Source organism: Pygocentrus nattereri, chromosome 21 (assembly GCF_015220715.1).
Source record: "Pygocentrus nattereri isolate fPygNat1 chromosome 21, fPygNat1.pri, whole genome shotgun sequence".
NCBI lineage: Eukaryota > Metazoa > Chordata > Actinopteri > Characiformes > Serrasalmidae > Pygocentrus > Pygocentrus nattereri.
Window position 1 is genome coordinate 24,985,129 of NC_051231.1, and position 16,163 is coordinate 25,001,291.

The 16,163-nt window shown below is 39.1% G+C and overlaps 1 protein-coding gene across 2 annotated transcripts in view; it reads left to right on the forward strand.

Annotated features, from left to right (window-relative positions):
- Window positions 1-16,163, forward strand: part of cdh4 (cadherin 4, type 1, R-cadherin (retinal)) — a 324,747-nt gene that overhangs the window by 295,886 nt on the left and 12,698 nt on the right. For both annotated transcript variants that reach the window (XM_017712252.2, XM_037532428.1), the window contains 2 exons: window positions 4,638-4,823; window positions 6,218-6,471. In XM_017712252.2, the coding sequence (XP_017567741.1) occupies window positions 4,638-4,823; window positions 6,218-6,471 (440 nt within the window). The remainder of the gene's footprint in view (window positions 1-4,637; window positions 4,824-6,217; window positions 6,472-16,163) is intronic.

Below are 16,163 nucleotides of genomic sequence, written 5' to 3' on the forward strand. Positions count from 1 at the left end.
AAAGAATTGTTTCTGAAGCTCTAAATATAATTGGAACATTTCTCGCCTCAGTCGATTCTGTATTTATACAGCACACTCGTAAGCATGCAAAAAAACATCATTTCTGATTCTTCTCATCCAGCTTTCCATCTTTTTCTCTCCTTTCCTCTGGGAGATGCTACTGGGTTTTAAAAACTAAGACATCCCTTTTCATGAATAAGTTTCTTCCTAGTGCTGTAAGGACTTTAAATTCTTTCTATTACTGTCTAAATTAAGATAACATTTTATTAATCCCCAAAGGGAAATTACAGTGTTCCAGCACTGTGGTTTGAGTATTTCATGTAATGTATGTAATGTTGAAGCAATGATGCAGTTGCTGTAGGATATACAGCTTTCAGCAGTAATGTCTGCTATTTGATTTCTTTCTGAATTTGTCTGAGGTGTCCTTAACATGAGATACATTTCAGCCACTCCTTAATTTTGCTGTATGAAAAAAATGTATTTAAGACACCACAATATTGCACTGAACCAAATTATGAAATGTATCATTTATTGCACTCCTAGTATTTTACAGCCTTAGCAGGTTTGAGAAATTTAGAGAATATCACTGTCAGTGATGCACTGAATTAACTCATTACAAATGTATGTACAGTCATGGCCAAAAGTTTTGACAATGACACAAATATTATATTTTCACATGATCTGCTGTCAGATGTTTTTATCACATACAGAAATATAATTGCAATCATATATTATGAGTAATGAAAGCTTTTATTGACAGTTAGAATGAGTTAATGCAGCAAGTCAATATTTGCAGTGTTGACCCTTCTTATTCAGGACCTCTGCAATTCTCCCTGGCATGACCTCAATCAACTTCTGGACCAAATCCTGACTGATAGCAGTCCATTCTTGCACAATCAGTGCTTGCATTTTGTCAGAATTTGTAGGTTTTTGTTTGTCCACCCATCTCTTGATGATTGACCACAAGTTCTCAATGGGACTAAGATCTGGGGAGTTTCCAGGCCATGGACCCAAAATCTCTATGTTTTGTTCCCTGAGCCATTTAGTTATCACCTTTGCTTTATGGCAAGGTGCTCCATCATGCTGGAAAAGGCATTGTTGATCACCAAACTGCTCTTGGACGGTTGGGAGAAGTTGCTCTCGGAGGACATTCTGGTACCATTCTTTATTCATGGCTGTGTTTTTAGGCAAGACTGCGCGAGAGCCGATTCCCTTGGCTGAGAAGCAACCCCACACATGAATGGTTTCAGGATGCTTTACAGTTGGCATGAGACAAGACTGGTGGTAGCGCTCACCTCGTCTTCTCCGAACAAGCTGTTTTCCAGATGTCCCAAACAATCGGAAGGGGATTCATCAGAGAAAATAACTTTACCCCAGTCCTCAGCAGTCCACTCCCTGTACCTTTTGCAGAATATCAGTCTGTCCCTGATGTTTTTTCTGGAGAGAAGTGGCTTCTTTGCTGCCCTCCTTGAGACCAGGCCTTACTCCGAGAGTCTCCGCCTCACAGTGCGTGCAGATGCACTCACACCTGCCTGCTGCCATTCCTGAGCAAGCTCTGCACTGCTGGTAGCCCGATCCCGTAGCTGAAACACTTTTAAGAGACGGTCCTGGCGCTTGCTGGTCTTTCTTGGGCGCCCTGGAGCCTTTTTGGCAACAATGGAACCGCTCTCCTTGAAGTTCTTGATGATGCGATAGATTGTTGACTGAGGTGCAATCTTTCTAGCTGCGATACTCTTCCCTGTTAGGCCATTTTTGTGCAGTGCAATGATGACTGCACGTGTTTCTTTAGAGATAACCATGGTTAACAGAAGAGAAACAATGATGCCAGGCACCAGCCTCCTTTTAAAGTGTCCAGTGGTGTCATTCTTACTTAATCATGACAGATTGATCTCCAGCCCTGTCCTCATCAACACCCACAACTGTGTTAATGGAGCAATCACTGAAACGATGTTAGCTGGTCCTTTTAAGGCAGGGCTGCAATGAAGTTGAAATGTGTTTTGGGGGATAAAGTTCATTTTCTAGGCAAATATTGACTTTGCAATTAATTGCTGTTAAGCTGATCACTCTTTATAACATTCTGGAGTATATGCAAATTGCCACTATAAAAACTGAAGCAGTAGACTTTGTAAAAATTAATATTTGTATCATTCTCAAAACTTTTGGCCATGACTGTAGAGGAAGATGTCTTTAAATATTAAATATGAAATAAAATCTAGTGTTGTGACTCAAAATAGGTAGTCATATAATTTGTTCTGGGAACATCGCATGTAATTTTACAATACAACTAGTCACAGAATGAGAAAGAGAGAGAGTTTTAACAATGCTGTAGGGAGTGCTTGGCTGCTATTACAGTAAACAGCATCTGGCAGACACACATGGTAAACTCTTCAAGCTCGGGAAAAGACCTCCAGATTGCCGAGGCTTCATTAGATAGCCCACATAAGCACCTAAAGCTGTGAACAATGACTGTAGATCCTGTGTGCATGTGTGTGGAGGCGTGTTAGTTTGTACGTATATGCATCTTGACATGTTTCATCCAAAGTTTGAAGCATGCTTTCACACATGTCTGTATGTGTTAGAACGCTTAATAGGCTGAGCTTCTAAGACGAGATAGAGTCTGAAGGCATGCATGCAGAAATTTGAACACAGGGCACTTAACGTTTCTAAAAATAAGACCTTACCACAGATTCTTGTCACGGCCTACAATAAAAGCATTTGATATCAGTATATATACTGCAATGTAGGGTAGTACAATTTCAGACAAATTCTATATATTTGAGATTGATGATAACAATAATAATAAAAATAATAATAACAATAATACAAACATTACACATGTTTGTTACACAATAAAAAACACCTTTCATTTAAAAAAATAAAGCTTAAAGTGAAAGTTTTCTACTTTAAATGAATGGTGCCCAGTTGCCTCCATCATAAGGAAGTGCTTTGAGAAGCTGGTCAGAGACTTCTCACACGTATGTGAGAATGCTGTTTGTGGACTACAGCTCAGCATTCAACACCATCGTGCCCTCAAGGCTTGACATTAAGCTTTGGGATCTGGGTCTAAACAGTTCTCTGTGCAGCTGGATCCTGAATTTCCTGAAAGGCTGATGCCAGGTGGTAAGGATGGGCAGCATCACCACCTCCTCACTGACCCTTAACACCGGAGCTCCTCGGGGCTATGTGCTCAGCCCTCTTTTGTACTCTCTATACACCCATGATTGTTCAGCCAAACACAGCTCCAGTGTTCATCAAATTTGCAGATGACACCACAATTTTGGGCCTGATCTCCAATGACAGCGAGAAGGTCTACAGAGAGGAGGTTACATCTCAGAGGAACTGACGTGGACGACACACCACACGAGTGGTGAAGAAGGCAGAACAGCGCCTCTTCTACCTCAGGTGGCTGAAGAGGATCAGCATGAACCCCCACATCCTGAGAACATTTTACTCATGTACTGTGGAAAGCATTTTAACAGGTTCCATCACCACCTGGTATGGGAACTGCTCTGCTATCAAGCAGAAAGCTCTGCAGAGGGTCACACGGACAGCCCAGCACATCTACATCTGCACATCTAGTCCAGCTTCCAAACCTCCTGGATTTATACACCAGCCGCTGCCTGAGGAAGACCAAGAAGATTTTGAAGCCCCCCCCAAAGCCACTGTCTGTTCTCACAGCTGCCGAGCAGGAGGAGGTATAGAAGCATAAAGTCCAAAACCAGCCGGTTCCGAGACAGTTTCTTTCCCTGGGCCATCAGGCTGCTGAACAGCCAGTGTTGCTGGTGTATCAGTCTATGGGCCTGTTCACTACATCTCTGAGTCATTATTTTGATGATGATCTCCATAAACAATCCACACCACATTTACACCTCAAACAGTTTCAATATGATCTCACTGTAATTTAAGTCCAAGAAATAATCTGGAATAATCTGTCAGTATTCTATCCCATGTACCCTGCATCTCATTTATCTACCTGACTCACAAATTGCATACATGGAAATGCCTAAAACTGTACATTTCATAGCCTCTTATTCCATAGCATATTACTGTACAGCTGTACAGCATTTTTTGTTATAAAAAATGTTTTGTGTTATATTTTTTTTAAAATAAAAGTTCTACAGGGGGGCTACACACATAAGATTTTTACTCACCATTGCACCTGTGTAAATGTGATGTGACAATAAATTAGATTTGATTTGAATTGATGTAAACTCATATAGGTTAACTGGTCATTTGGATGGTAAATAAAATACATTTCCATTGTAGATCCAATTACGCAACCCCTGGAATCTATCATGACCAATGTAAAGAAAAACTGTACTCTACAATGAATCATTTCACATCAAAGCACTCTGAGTGACTCTGCTTCTTTGAGTTATGAGTTGAATTATCAGCAGAATTCAACTTTAAAGTCCTTCAGTGTAAATAAAACATTGCATGGCAGAACATAGCACATGATTAAAAGAACATGCTATAATATACATTTATATGTATAAATGTATTTTGTTTTTTTGGGTTTTTTTTGCGCTTGCGTTTTCTGTTTAACTGGGCTCATCTTATGGATCTTCACTGACTGCTCCACCTGAGTGACTAAATAATTATAACATTATTTTCTCTTCTCTCTTTCTCCCTCTTAGTTCCTGGGGGAGGTGCCAGAGAATGCAGTGGGTGTGGTCGTAGCTAATCTGACAGTGCGGGACAGGGACCAACCTCACACACCCAACTGGAACGCTGTCTACAGGATAGTGGGCGGAGACTCCATGGGTCATTTCACCATCCGCACTGATGAGATCACCAATGACGGCAGAGTTACTGTGGTGAAGGTGCATGAGCATATGTGTGTATTTGAGTGTGTGTAAGGAGTTTAAACAGTACTGTGCAAGACACCACTCTTCACTTTTTCAATTTCCAGTCAAAACACCTATAAAATACAGGTTAATTTTTCAGGAGATATTTCTGTGGAGATATAAATATAAGATAATCCACTTGCATAAGGATGGGAAAAAGCCATTTCTTTAAAAACACAGAGAATATAGGATTCCTAATAACCATGCATCACCATCCGATAAACAGCAGTTAATGCTTTCACATTTGAGAGAGGAGGAAATCAAGCTCCACTTTTACTTAAGTTTTAAAAAAATCCTCAGGTGTTTCTGTCCATCTTTCCACTGTGAGAAGACAACACAACACTGTCTGAAAGGATGTGTGGCTGACAAGAAGCCCTTACTGAGTAAAGGAAAAAGACAAAAGAAGAAAGTCTAAACAATGGTCTGACCACCCCAGAGTCCAGACCTCAGCATAGTTGAATGCAGAAAATACAATCCAACTTCCACGTCTGAACTTTGAACGTCTAGAAAAATATCCCTGCAGATTTCTTTGAAAAACTGAAAGTTTTGATAAAAAGAATGGGAGCTGTAATAAAGTTAAAAGGTGGACACACTAAATACACCTGAAGCATCTGGATTAATTTCTATTAAATTATGTTTTTTGTGCCCTTGATCCTGAAAAATATGTGTACTTAATAGCCATTTAAACTGGACATTAAATAAATGGGTGTATATGTTGTGTGGTTGTCACAGGAAATCTAACAAACCTAAAACCTAAATGAATCTATTGATCACTATGTGTCAGGCTAAGATTTGGTTTAGATATTGGTAGAGTATTTATTTATAATTAGGCATAGCTCCATTAAAATGGTTATTTCTTTAAGTCTGCTCATTATTCCCTTATGACAGAACAGAGTCAGACTTTGAGGTAAACCATGTGTTACAGACAGGGAGTGACAGAAGCACATGAAAAATTGATTTCACCCTCTCATGAAGTGTTACATGGTTATTAGGATTGAATTTGATGCGCTGTGTGGAGTAGCAGTGCACCCTGACACAGAAGCTGATCGGCTGTTGCAGATACAGTGTGCTCCAATCCACTACGTTCATCCAGTACTCTACTCACTGAAGTACTGCACATAATTCAGCTTATGCCTAGAACTCAACTGTTACTAAATCATTACTGCTTTCAGATCATTAAAGGAGTGTATCTTCATCATTTGAGGTTTTGGTATTCACTGTATTGCACACTATCACATAACTGTAATCATTCAACCTTTCTTGACTTTAATTTAAGAAAACATTGTATTTTTTTTCCATTGAGGACTCAAAGAATTTATGTTACAGTCTCCTTTTCTTTCTTTGTACCTTACCTGTGTGTACGGATGCAGCCGGTGGACTATGAGAGGAATGGTGCATTTATGTTGACAGTGGTGGTCTCTAACCAAGCCCACCTTGCCAGCGGCATCCCTTCGTCTCTCTCATCCACTGCGGGGGTCACCATTTCGGTGCTGGATGTGAACGAGGCTCCTGTCTTCCCCTCCAACCCCAAAATGATCCGCTTTGAGGAGGGGGTCCCTGCTGATACCACCCTCACCATATTTGCCGCCCTGGATCCAGATCGCTTCATCCAGCAGACTGTCAGGTATTGTATTTCTAACTCTATGTCTATCTGTTTTTTTTTTTGTTTTTTTTTACGTAATGCCACCTTTGGTGACATCTAATGAAATGAATGTTCCTCATATCATGAACATAATTTTTATTATTACATACCATTATTACTTACCATTACTTATGCAGAAATAAACCAGAGATAAACACTTGTTTGAGCTGTATCACAACCAGCCTGTTCAAAAAACACAATTAGTCCAGCATTCAACAAATAACACTAAATATATGAAATCAGCAAAATAAGATGCAAAAAAAGTAGCAAATTAGCAAGCCAGTGTATGTCTATCAATTTAAGTATGTGTGTGTATGTATATATTGCTGTAGTGCATTAGCTGCATCAGCTGTGTTATTTTAGTCATGTGTACTAAACCTGGACCCTGAAACTTTGGAATCCACAGGAAGTTGTGACTGGCACACCTTGGCCCACACAGATAGAGATTTAGATTTACATTTATGGTATTTGACAGACGGTCTTTTCCAGAGAGACTTACAATTTGATCATTTTACACAGGTAGGCGAACGTAGTGTTAGGAGTCTTGTACTTTCTGTAGCCCTATCGCTTATCTTGCACACTACTTTGGTACCAACATCTGCACATATTTATTCAGTATTGTCATCATATGCGGTTACCTGTACATATCTGCACATACTTAGTCAGTATTGTCGTCATACACCGTTACCTGTACATATCTGCACATACTTAGTCAGTATTGTCGTCATACACGTTACCTGTACAGATCTGCACATACTTAGTCAGTATTGTCGTCATACACGTTACCTGTACAGATCTGCACATACTTAGTCAGTATTGTCGTCGTACACGTTACCTGTACAGATCTGCACATACTTAGTCAGTATTGTCGTCATACACGTTACCTGTACAGATCTGCACATACTTAGTCAGTATTGTCGTCGTACACGTTACCTGTACAGATCTGCACATACTTAGTATTGTCGTCATACACCGTTACCTGTACAGATCTGCACACTTAGTCAGTATTGTCGTCGTACACGTTACCTGTACAGATCTGCACATACTTAGTATTGTCGTCATACACGTTACCTGTACAGATCTGCACACTTAGTCAGTATTGTCGTCATACACGTTACCTGTACATATCTGCACATACTTAGTCAGTATTGTCGTCGTACACGTTACCTGTACAGATCTGCACATACTTAGTATTGTCGTCATACACCGTTACCTGTACAGATCTGCACACTTAGTCAGTATTGTCGTCGTACACGTTACCTGTACAGATCTGCACATACTTAGTCAGTATTGTCGTCATACACGTTACCTCTACATATCTGCACATACTTAGTCAGTATTGTCGTTGTACACCGTTACCTGTACAGATCTGCACATACTTAGTCAGTATTGTAGTTGTACGCTGTTACCTGTACATATCTGCACATATTTAGTCAGTATTGTCGTCGTACGCTGTTACCTGTACAGATCTGCACATATTTAGTCAGTATTGTCGTCGTACGCCGTTACCTGTACATATCTGCACATACTTAGTCAGTATTGTCCTTGTACACTGTTACCTGTACAGATCTGCACACTTAGTCAGTATTGTCGTCGTACGCCGTTACCTGTACAGATCTGCACATATTTAGTCAGTATTGTTGTCGTACGCCATTACCAGTACATATCTGCTGATACTTAGTCAGTATTGTCGTCATACACCATTACCTGTACATATCTGAACATACTTAGTCAGTATTGTTATTCTACGCTGTTACCTGTATATACGCCATTACCAGTGCCTCCTGGTAGTCATCTTTGCACTGCCTCTTTCATCTCAGCTTATAGATTTTATAGCAGATTGTTGTATTTTTCTATTTGTATATATGCCTGTAGATAGGAGTTTTTATATTTATTCTTACTGTTATATTGTTTACACCCTTACTACTGTTACTGTCCTGTGTTGTGTGACTGCTACTGGCTGCTAAATTTTTTTCTGGATCAATAAAGTATCTATCTATCTATCAATCAAGGACTCTAATTGGTATAATGTAGCTACCCAGGCAAGGATCGAACCCCAGTCTACAGCATAGAAAACAGAGGTGATACCCTCTACTCTACAACAACCACTTATCTAGACGATAAAGATCACAGTGACAGCTTCTAGTTGTTGTCAGTATGATTAATAAAGTGGCAATCATTTTTTTTCACCCTCCAGCCAGTGTTACAGATATAGACTATTGTGGAAAGGCACCTGAGAACATGCATGTTAAAGTGTTTAGGTTGACCATTTTTCCTCCTTCTTCTCATAGAAGCCTTGTATTATTTGTAATTATCATCTAATACCTTAGTCTGGCTAATCAGCCCTTCGTTAAATTAAATCAGGTGGAGTGTATTCTTTTTTGCACATGATAATCAGTAGGATGGTGCCCCAGAACACATTATGGGCAAAACACTACTGTGCATAAGATAAAACAGCATCTAGAGCTGTTTCAGTCAATGTTAGTAGAAATATACATATGTTTATCCTTTTCACATCCATCATATCTATTTTTTTAAACTGCCTATGGGAAGTGCTAAAAAGTCATAGGCTAAAGTTTCTACTCTCTGAGGGCCATGTACTTAATGAGCAGATGCATCAAACCTTAGACATTTCCCTAAATATTCCAAGATCTGAGCTGCATTGTTTGTCTTTGTGAGACTGCTGCTGTGTGCTATTCGTGACTGGAGTAGAGCACGGTTGCTGTGACCTCGCCTTGACCTCTCAGAGTGACAGACAGAAGTGCAGCGCCACGACAGATTGCTGCTCGGCCTCAGGCTCCACTGAAGTGTGAGAGCAGCACAGCCAGCAATCAACACACACACACACGCTCACACCCACGCTTTACCGTGGCAAGGACGGGAGAGATATTCTGAGCCTTTTCACCAGACAGAGAAAATCTGTAAATCAAACTGAGTTCCAGAGCTGTCGGACAAACCAAAGCCAAGTTTCAGAACTGACTCCTGGCGCTAGCTCTCACTAATAAAGTCACTCATAGCCAAAGCAAGAGCAGCCAAATAAACAGCAAGGACAAGAAAAAATCACGACCCATCAAGAAATTACATGAATTATATAATTATATAAATGCTATAGCTATACTTCCTATAGGGTTAACTTAAAATAAGCAGCACTACCAGAAGCGGCTTAGAAAATGAATGAATGAATGAATAAATGACATGTTTGGTTGCAAGGTAAGGGAAGTATATTTGTATAGCAAATTTCATAAACAAAGGCAATTTAAAGTGCTTTACATTAAAAATGCAAAATATTGACACTATAACTATTTAGAAATAATTAAAAACAGAAAAAAAGAATTAAAATAAAATCACAATTTAAAATAGATTTAATGAAGAAGTAATGAATACAGAGAATTGAAGATATCAAAATAGTATTTGATTTTCTTTAACTCAATTCTGAAAATTCAGACATGAACACATTCATGTTTTGTTCATTATTCTGTAATTTTTGCATTAAAATCAAGAATGACATTAACATTTGCCACATGTTGAAGTGGAAGTTATTTAATCGTGCATTCATTAAACATTGTATTGGTGTGCCAGTGGTGGTCTTAATGGATTGTAAGGTTAATTTAATGCTCAGGTTTTCAAGATTAGATGTTTAACAGCTGGTGAAAATTCAACTTGATAGCTAACTTGCCAAGACATATTAGGGTATTAGTACTGAGGTTTGTGAGCCATTACAGTCTGCTACAAGCAATTAAAAAACTGTGGCTAACCAAACAGGCTGAGATAGAATGTAACTATCATACATCCTAGTGTCACACAATATCCTTAGCTGTTATAATCATTTATAAAAAAGAACCATTAAACAACCTGATTCACCTGTAACTGTATGACAGCCAGTTCTCTAGGTGCCTCTGGATTAGCAGTCAGTTTAATTTAATTACTCTTGTGGTCAAAGCTGGCATGTATGCTAATCATTAGCCATTTAAGTCCCCAGTATTTTTTTTCACCTGGATTACGAAGTGTAATGAAAAATAAAACAGCCATTCCCTTCTAGTCTAACATGAGGTTTTAGCCAGTATATATTTAATGCATTACCCATCTGAGACACCTCAGTAGTTTTTGTTATGTCATAGAAGCAGGATAATAAAACTCAGTAGTGTACTTTGAATGTTTTTTCATCTTAGCCTCCAAGACTTCCAGTCTTGCCAGACAACAAAAATCATTATGATTGTAAAGCATCTGTTTTCTTGTAATCTGATAGAATTCACATTATTACTGCTGTTTCAGACATTCTCAGGAGTGTTGTTTAGTGAAACACATAAAAAAAGCAAGCCCTCCAAGCACATTGATAGATTCAGCTGTAACAAGATACATATGCATTGGAGCCTTTTGTCCTCCAATGTTAAGCTGTTGCATAAACATAATTTGACCTTGAACATCCCAGCGCTTGACTATGAACCTCAGAATATCGATCATAAAAATGAATATTCTTCTATGCCTTTATTTTCTGGTCTCTGTGGACTTCTTTGGTCTCTATTAAGTTATTTTAAAATATTTCAGTACTTCTTGTCTAGATGTATTTGGTCAGTCCTTGTATCTGTCTTTTCTTTTTACAGGACATAAATAGTTTTAGTATATTAATTAAACTTTCAGATGTGACCTACATTATGCACTTCTGGCCACTATGGAATCCAGAGTGCGCTGTCAGAAGAATGCTGGGCAAAATGAGTGGTTTGTGCTTAAGATTTTGTCCATTTTCTTTCTCTGAGGTTATTCCCAGCTTATTCCCAGTCAAACATCCTCTTGAAGCTCCCTTCCTGTAGTAGTACTTGTAGTACATTGAGTTTTAGTCTCTAATATTTATGTGTATCTCATAGATAACCTTACTTCTGAGGTTTTCTCTCACTAACATTTGATTTTTGCCCTTTTTATATCTTGTCCATGTTTATATTTTCAATACTGTACTGATTTAAAAATGCACTGTGAGAGAAGAACATGACAAACCTTAAATTCTTTACATTAGATTTTGTACTCAAATATTACTGGATGCATTTTTGATGTTTTATTGGCTGAAAATGATCACATTAGTGTGAAATTACCTGCCAAAAGAATTCTCAATCAAATGATTCAAAGGTAATAAAATATGATGCTGTTATATAAAGTTACCTGTGGCTTTTGAGAATAGATAGCGGTTAACATGGGCTTGTCCTTCTTAAGGAGAACATAACATAACTCCTTACTGTTGTGAGAAAAGGCTTGTAGTTGTAGGTTTAATCTGGCTCACTTATTGTATGGTGATGGAAGGAGGCTTGTGGGTGGTTTAGTGCCGAATACTGCAGATCCACAGCAAACCTTTTTTTGGGTTATGTGATATAGGGGAGACCTGTCCAGGGTGCATCCTGCCGATGACCACTGGGATAGGCTCCAGCAGCCCCCCACGACCCTGAGGGAGAAGTGGCTTAGAAAGTGTGTGTGTGTGTGTGTGTGTGTGTGTGTGTGTGTGTGTGTGTGTGTGTGTGTGTGTGTGTGTGTGTGTGTGTGATATAGGGGAGCTCAGTGCAGTAGGTTATGGTTTTATAGTAGATGGTTTTATATCTTTTCCAAAATTCTGTAAAGCTGCTTTGTGACAACATCCGTTGTAAAAAGCGCTATACAAATAAATTTGATTTGATTTGATTTGATTAGTGTTGTGACACTTCATATGTTTTCTGGACCTCAAAACCAAAAAATCTCTGGTTCTAAAAAGTATGAAAGGCATGTCATTGACAGATAATTCTTGCATGTGACATGCCAAGCACCCAGCAACAACCACTGCTCACTTTACTTCCCACATGATGTGACTGCTCTGCGTTTCTTCACCAACCACTCAAGTTCCTGGAGACATGAATAGGTTCCAGTAGAGCTCCCAGCTTCAAGGTGCAATTCATACAAATTAACTATAACTTTCTGTAGAATTCTAGCATTATACTTACAATGTGCAAAATTGAACTGAGGACCTTTATGTTCTGGTATCTGATAAGAAGAAGCAACTGTTGTGCTCTGAGGTCTTGACCTTGGCTTTGACTTCTGGCCTAATCAGCTTACTTGTCTAAATTGAAAAAAAAAAGATAAATCCTCCATGAAGCTAGTAGAGGTTCAGTAAAAAAAAATGTTCCTTTGGTCTCCTGAGTTCCAAGGGTTCAAGTCACATTTTGTACACTTCAGCCTAAAGGGACAACCAGTCAGTCTACTGTACTAAGCCTTTCTGGTATCTGAGTGACCATTTGGGTCATGGTGTACTTTGTGAAATCTCTTCTAATATTTGAAACCTGCTTTTGCAACTAATGTTTGAGAAGCCAGTATGGTTAAAAATAGAAGCCAGTAGGCCAAGGTAAAAATCTTCTAGATGCTTCATCTGAAGTGTAGTAATTACTGCTATGGCACATGAGGCTGAAGGTTATAGCCTCACTTTTACCATACAGATTTAAATTTTTAGACAAACCTTTTTAAAAAGCTCAAGCTTATGAGATTGTGTGACTCACCAGAATAAACTATGCTTCCAGATCAGGTTTGTAGGTCATGCCCTGCTCTAAAGAAATTGCATAACCAATGTGTTGTCATGAAAGAGGGCCTGAAACGTCACAGAATGGCTATGAGTACAAGAGAGTAGCAGTACACTTAAAGTTTTAACTTTCACTTTCCAACTCTTTTTTTCTCGCAGTGGAAGGATGGGCAGAAACACCTTTAGATTTTTTTTTTTACATCTGAAGCAAAAGTGGAGCTTAATTTTTCTCTTCTCTCAAATATGGAGGTCTCTGACTGCTGTACAGTACTGTATGATTAGCCAGAATTAATCAAGAATCTCAATCGTCTTATGACCAAAGCATAGTCATATAACTATTCACAGTGCCAATCATTTTTAGATCTACTTGTTCAGGAAGGTTGCTACTGAGTGAACGCTCAAGACTGTCTAAGTGCTCCTTCTGAGTTGTGGTGAAGCTGCTCTACAGGTACAGCCTCAAGCAATGACTTCTAAAATTGACTTGTATTTCATTGCAGAGACTATAAACATAAGGTATTTCATCTTTTGTCTGGTCAACTTAATTTAACTTTTAAGTATACATTTATTCCTGTCATTCAGGCATGCAACCCATTCCAAACGAAGTTGGGACAGGGTAATTTAGGACTAATAACTAGGTTAAATAATTAAATAATCATGATTTGGTACAAAAGCAGCATCCAAGAATCATCATTAGTCTGTAAGTCATATAACTACATGAGCTCTGGATTATTTTGGCAAATCTTTGTTAAGCACTACAGTACATAGTTACATCCACAAATGGCAGTTAAAACTTTACTCTGCCAAAAGGAAAATGTATGTTAACCATGTCCTGAAGTGTCACCGACTTCTCTGGGCTCAGAGCCTTCTGGGTTAGACCAGCTCACAGTGAAAATACGACAAATTTCAGGTCCTTTTTGGAAAAAATGGGCACATGTGCTGTGGACCATCCAGACTGTTACCAGCAAAAAGTTCAAAAGCCAGGGTCTGTTATGGTATGGGGTTGTGTCAGTGGTCATGGCAAAGGTAACTTACACATCTGTGAGGGCTCCATTAACGCCAGAAGGTAAATAGAGATTTTAGAGCAATGAGCAAGACAATGCAAAACCACATTCTGCACATCTTACAAAGTCATGGCTGTGGAAGTATAGGTTGCGGATGCTGGACTGACCTGCCTGCAGTCCTGACCTATTACGAAGGGAGAATGTGCGACAGGAAACCGACCAAATTACACCTGAAAAGTTTCATCACTTGGTGTTTTCAGCCGCCAGATGTTTTTTATATGTTGTTAAAATGAATTGTAATATCACAAAGTGGGAAATGCCATTACTTTTTTTAAGATATGTTGCAAGAATTCAAATTTGATTGTGTTCATTTTGGGAAAAAAAGTTCATTTTGAAAAAAACAGCACATGTACTGTTTTCAGTGTAATACAGGAAAAAATTAATTAACAAATCAGTTTTATTTTCAGTTTTAATTTTAATTGAACATAATGTCCCAGCTGTTTCTGATTTGGGGTTGTATTTTGCAGCAACTTTATGCAATAACCTTTATTTAAGGCCAAATATTATGGAGGCTCTCCAAGATCAGCAAGTTTTGTAGTCTTCACCTGACCAGGCTAAACAATTTTTCATGTTTGGTTTAATGTCAGCCAAAAGTACACTTCCATTTAAAACAAAAAACAGTCTATACAAAAATAAGCAGTCCTGCAGTAGTTCTTTGAAGCACAAAACAGGACTTCCCACCTCCACTTCCCTTCTTTAGGCTCTTTAGTCCTAAATATTCCCAATGCATGCTGAATCCCTTTAGCGTGGTATATCACACACTGCACTGCAGCAGACATCCCTCATGCCAGCTGCACTTGGGAGACAAGCTAAATGCTTTTAACTGACTTTCTCCTAGTCCCAGTGTCCGGTGCTGCCTTGGTTGTCTGGCAACGGGGTGTAGGGGTCATTGAGTAATGAGCTAGACCAGTCCCCAGCCCCACTCTGTCTGTCTGTCTGTCTGTCTCTCCACTTCATCGATCGAGTTCTCTGCCTGGGTCAAAGCTGTTCGACAGGCAATGTGCCAGCTTTGTGGTATTGATCAAGAATTAGGCCCACTCCAACAAACACACAGTTAACCAGTTTGGCCCACAACACAAATATATAGATCTTGTCCTGGATGTACAGTTCTAGCAAAGACTTTAACTGTTTTTTCCACAGTAAGCAAAATATTTCTACCCGTTTTGGAGCTCCCTCAATTTTCACACATGCAGTTTTTTTAATATGTAATTTTATTCTTCAGTAACGCTGGTTTTTAATAAAAAAATCTATTTTAATAAAGATGTCTATGTTTTACAATCTTTTGTGATGAGCAAATCAGTGTTTAAATGCATTTTCATTGTGGTTTAATGTTTTTTGAGAACATCAAGTTTTGCTAATAAGAAAGCTGCTGGTCATGCTGTCTGTTTTATCTTGTCTGTCTGTGAAGACGTGTGCCTTTTTTTTCAGAGGGCTCTTCTCCCCTTTCCGCCCCTCATTGCTCATTAACAGCACTACACAGACTCAGAACATTCCACACACACAGAGCCAACAGTGTCCTAGTTAATCTGATAACAGAGTCATGGGGAAAACATTTTTGAATGCATTAAAAGATTCCAGTGGATTTCTGCCACTATGGCCACTAGCGGGCTAGCAGAAAGAAGTTACTTGATAAAGAACCTTGACGTTATGTGGAGGTTCTTTGAACTTTTTAAAGGTTCTTCACACTTGTACATCTTTTTTGCAAAAATCTCTCTGCTGAACGCTTCCTGCAGGAACCAAAATAGTGGTGCAGTGGGTAGTGCTGTCACCTCACAGAAAGGTGGGCCTGGGTTCGATTCCCTGGCTGGGCGACCAGGGTCCTCTCTGTGCAGAGTTTGCATGTTCTCCGTGGGTTTCTTCCCACAGTCCAAAGACACGTATTCAGGCCAGTTGGACATGTTATGTTGCCCCTAGGTGTAAGTGATTGTGTATGTCTGTCTGCCCTGCCTGTCAAGGGTGTTTTCTGCCTTCTGCCCAATGACCACTGGGATGGGCTCCCATGACCCTGAGGGAGACGCAGCTTAGAAAAAAAAAACATTTTTTAACTTCTTGTTGTTATTCGTGCGGTGCTCTTGCAAAACCATAAA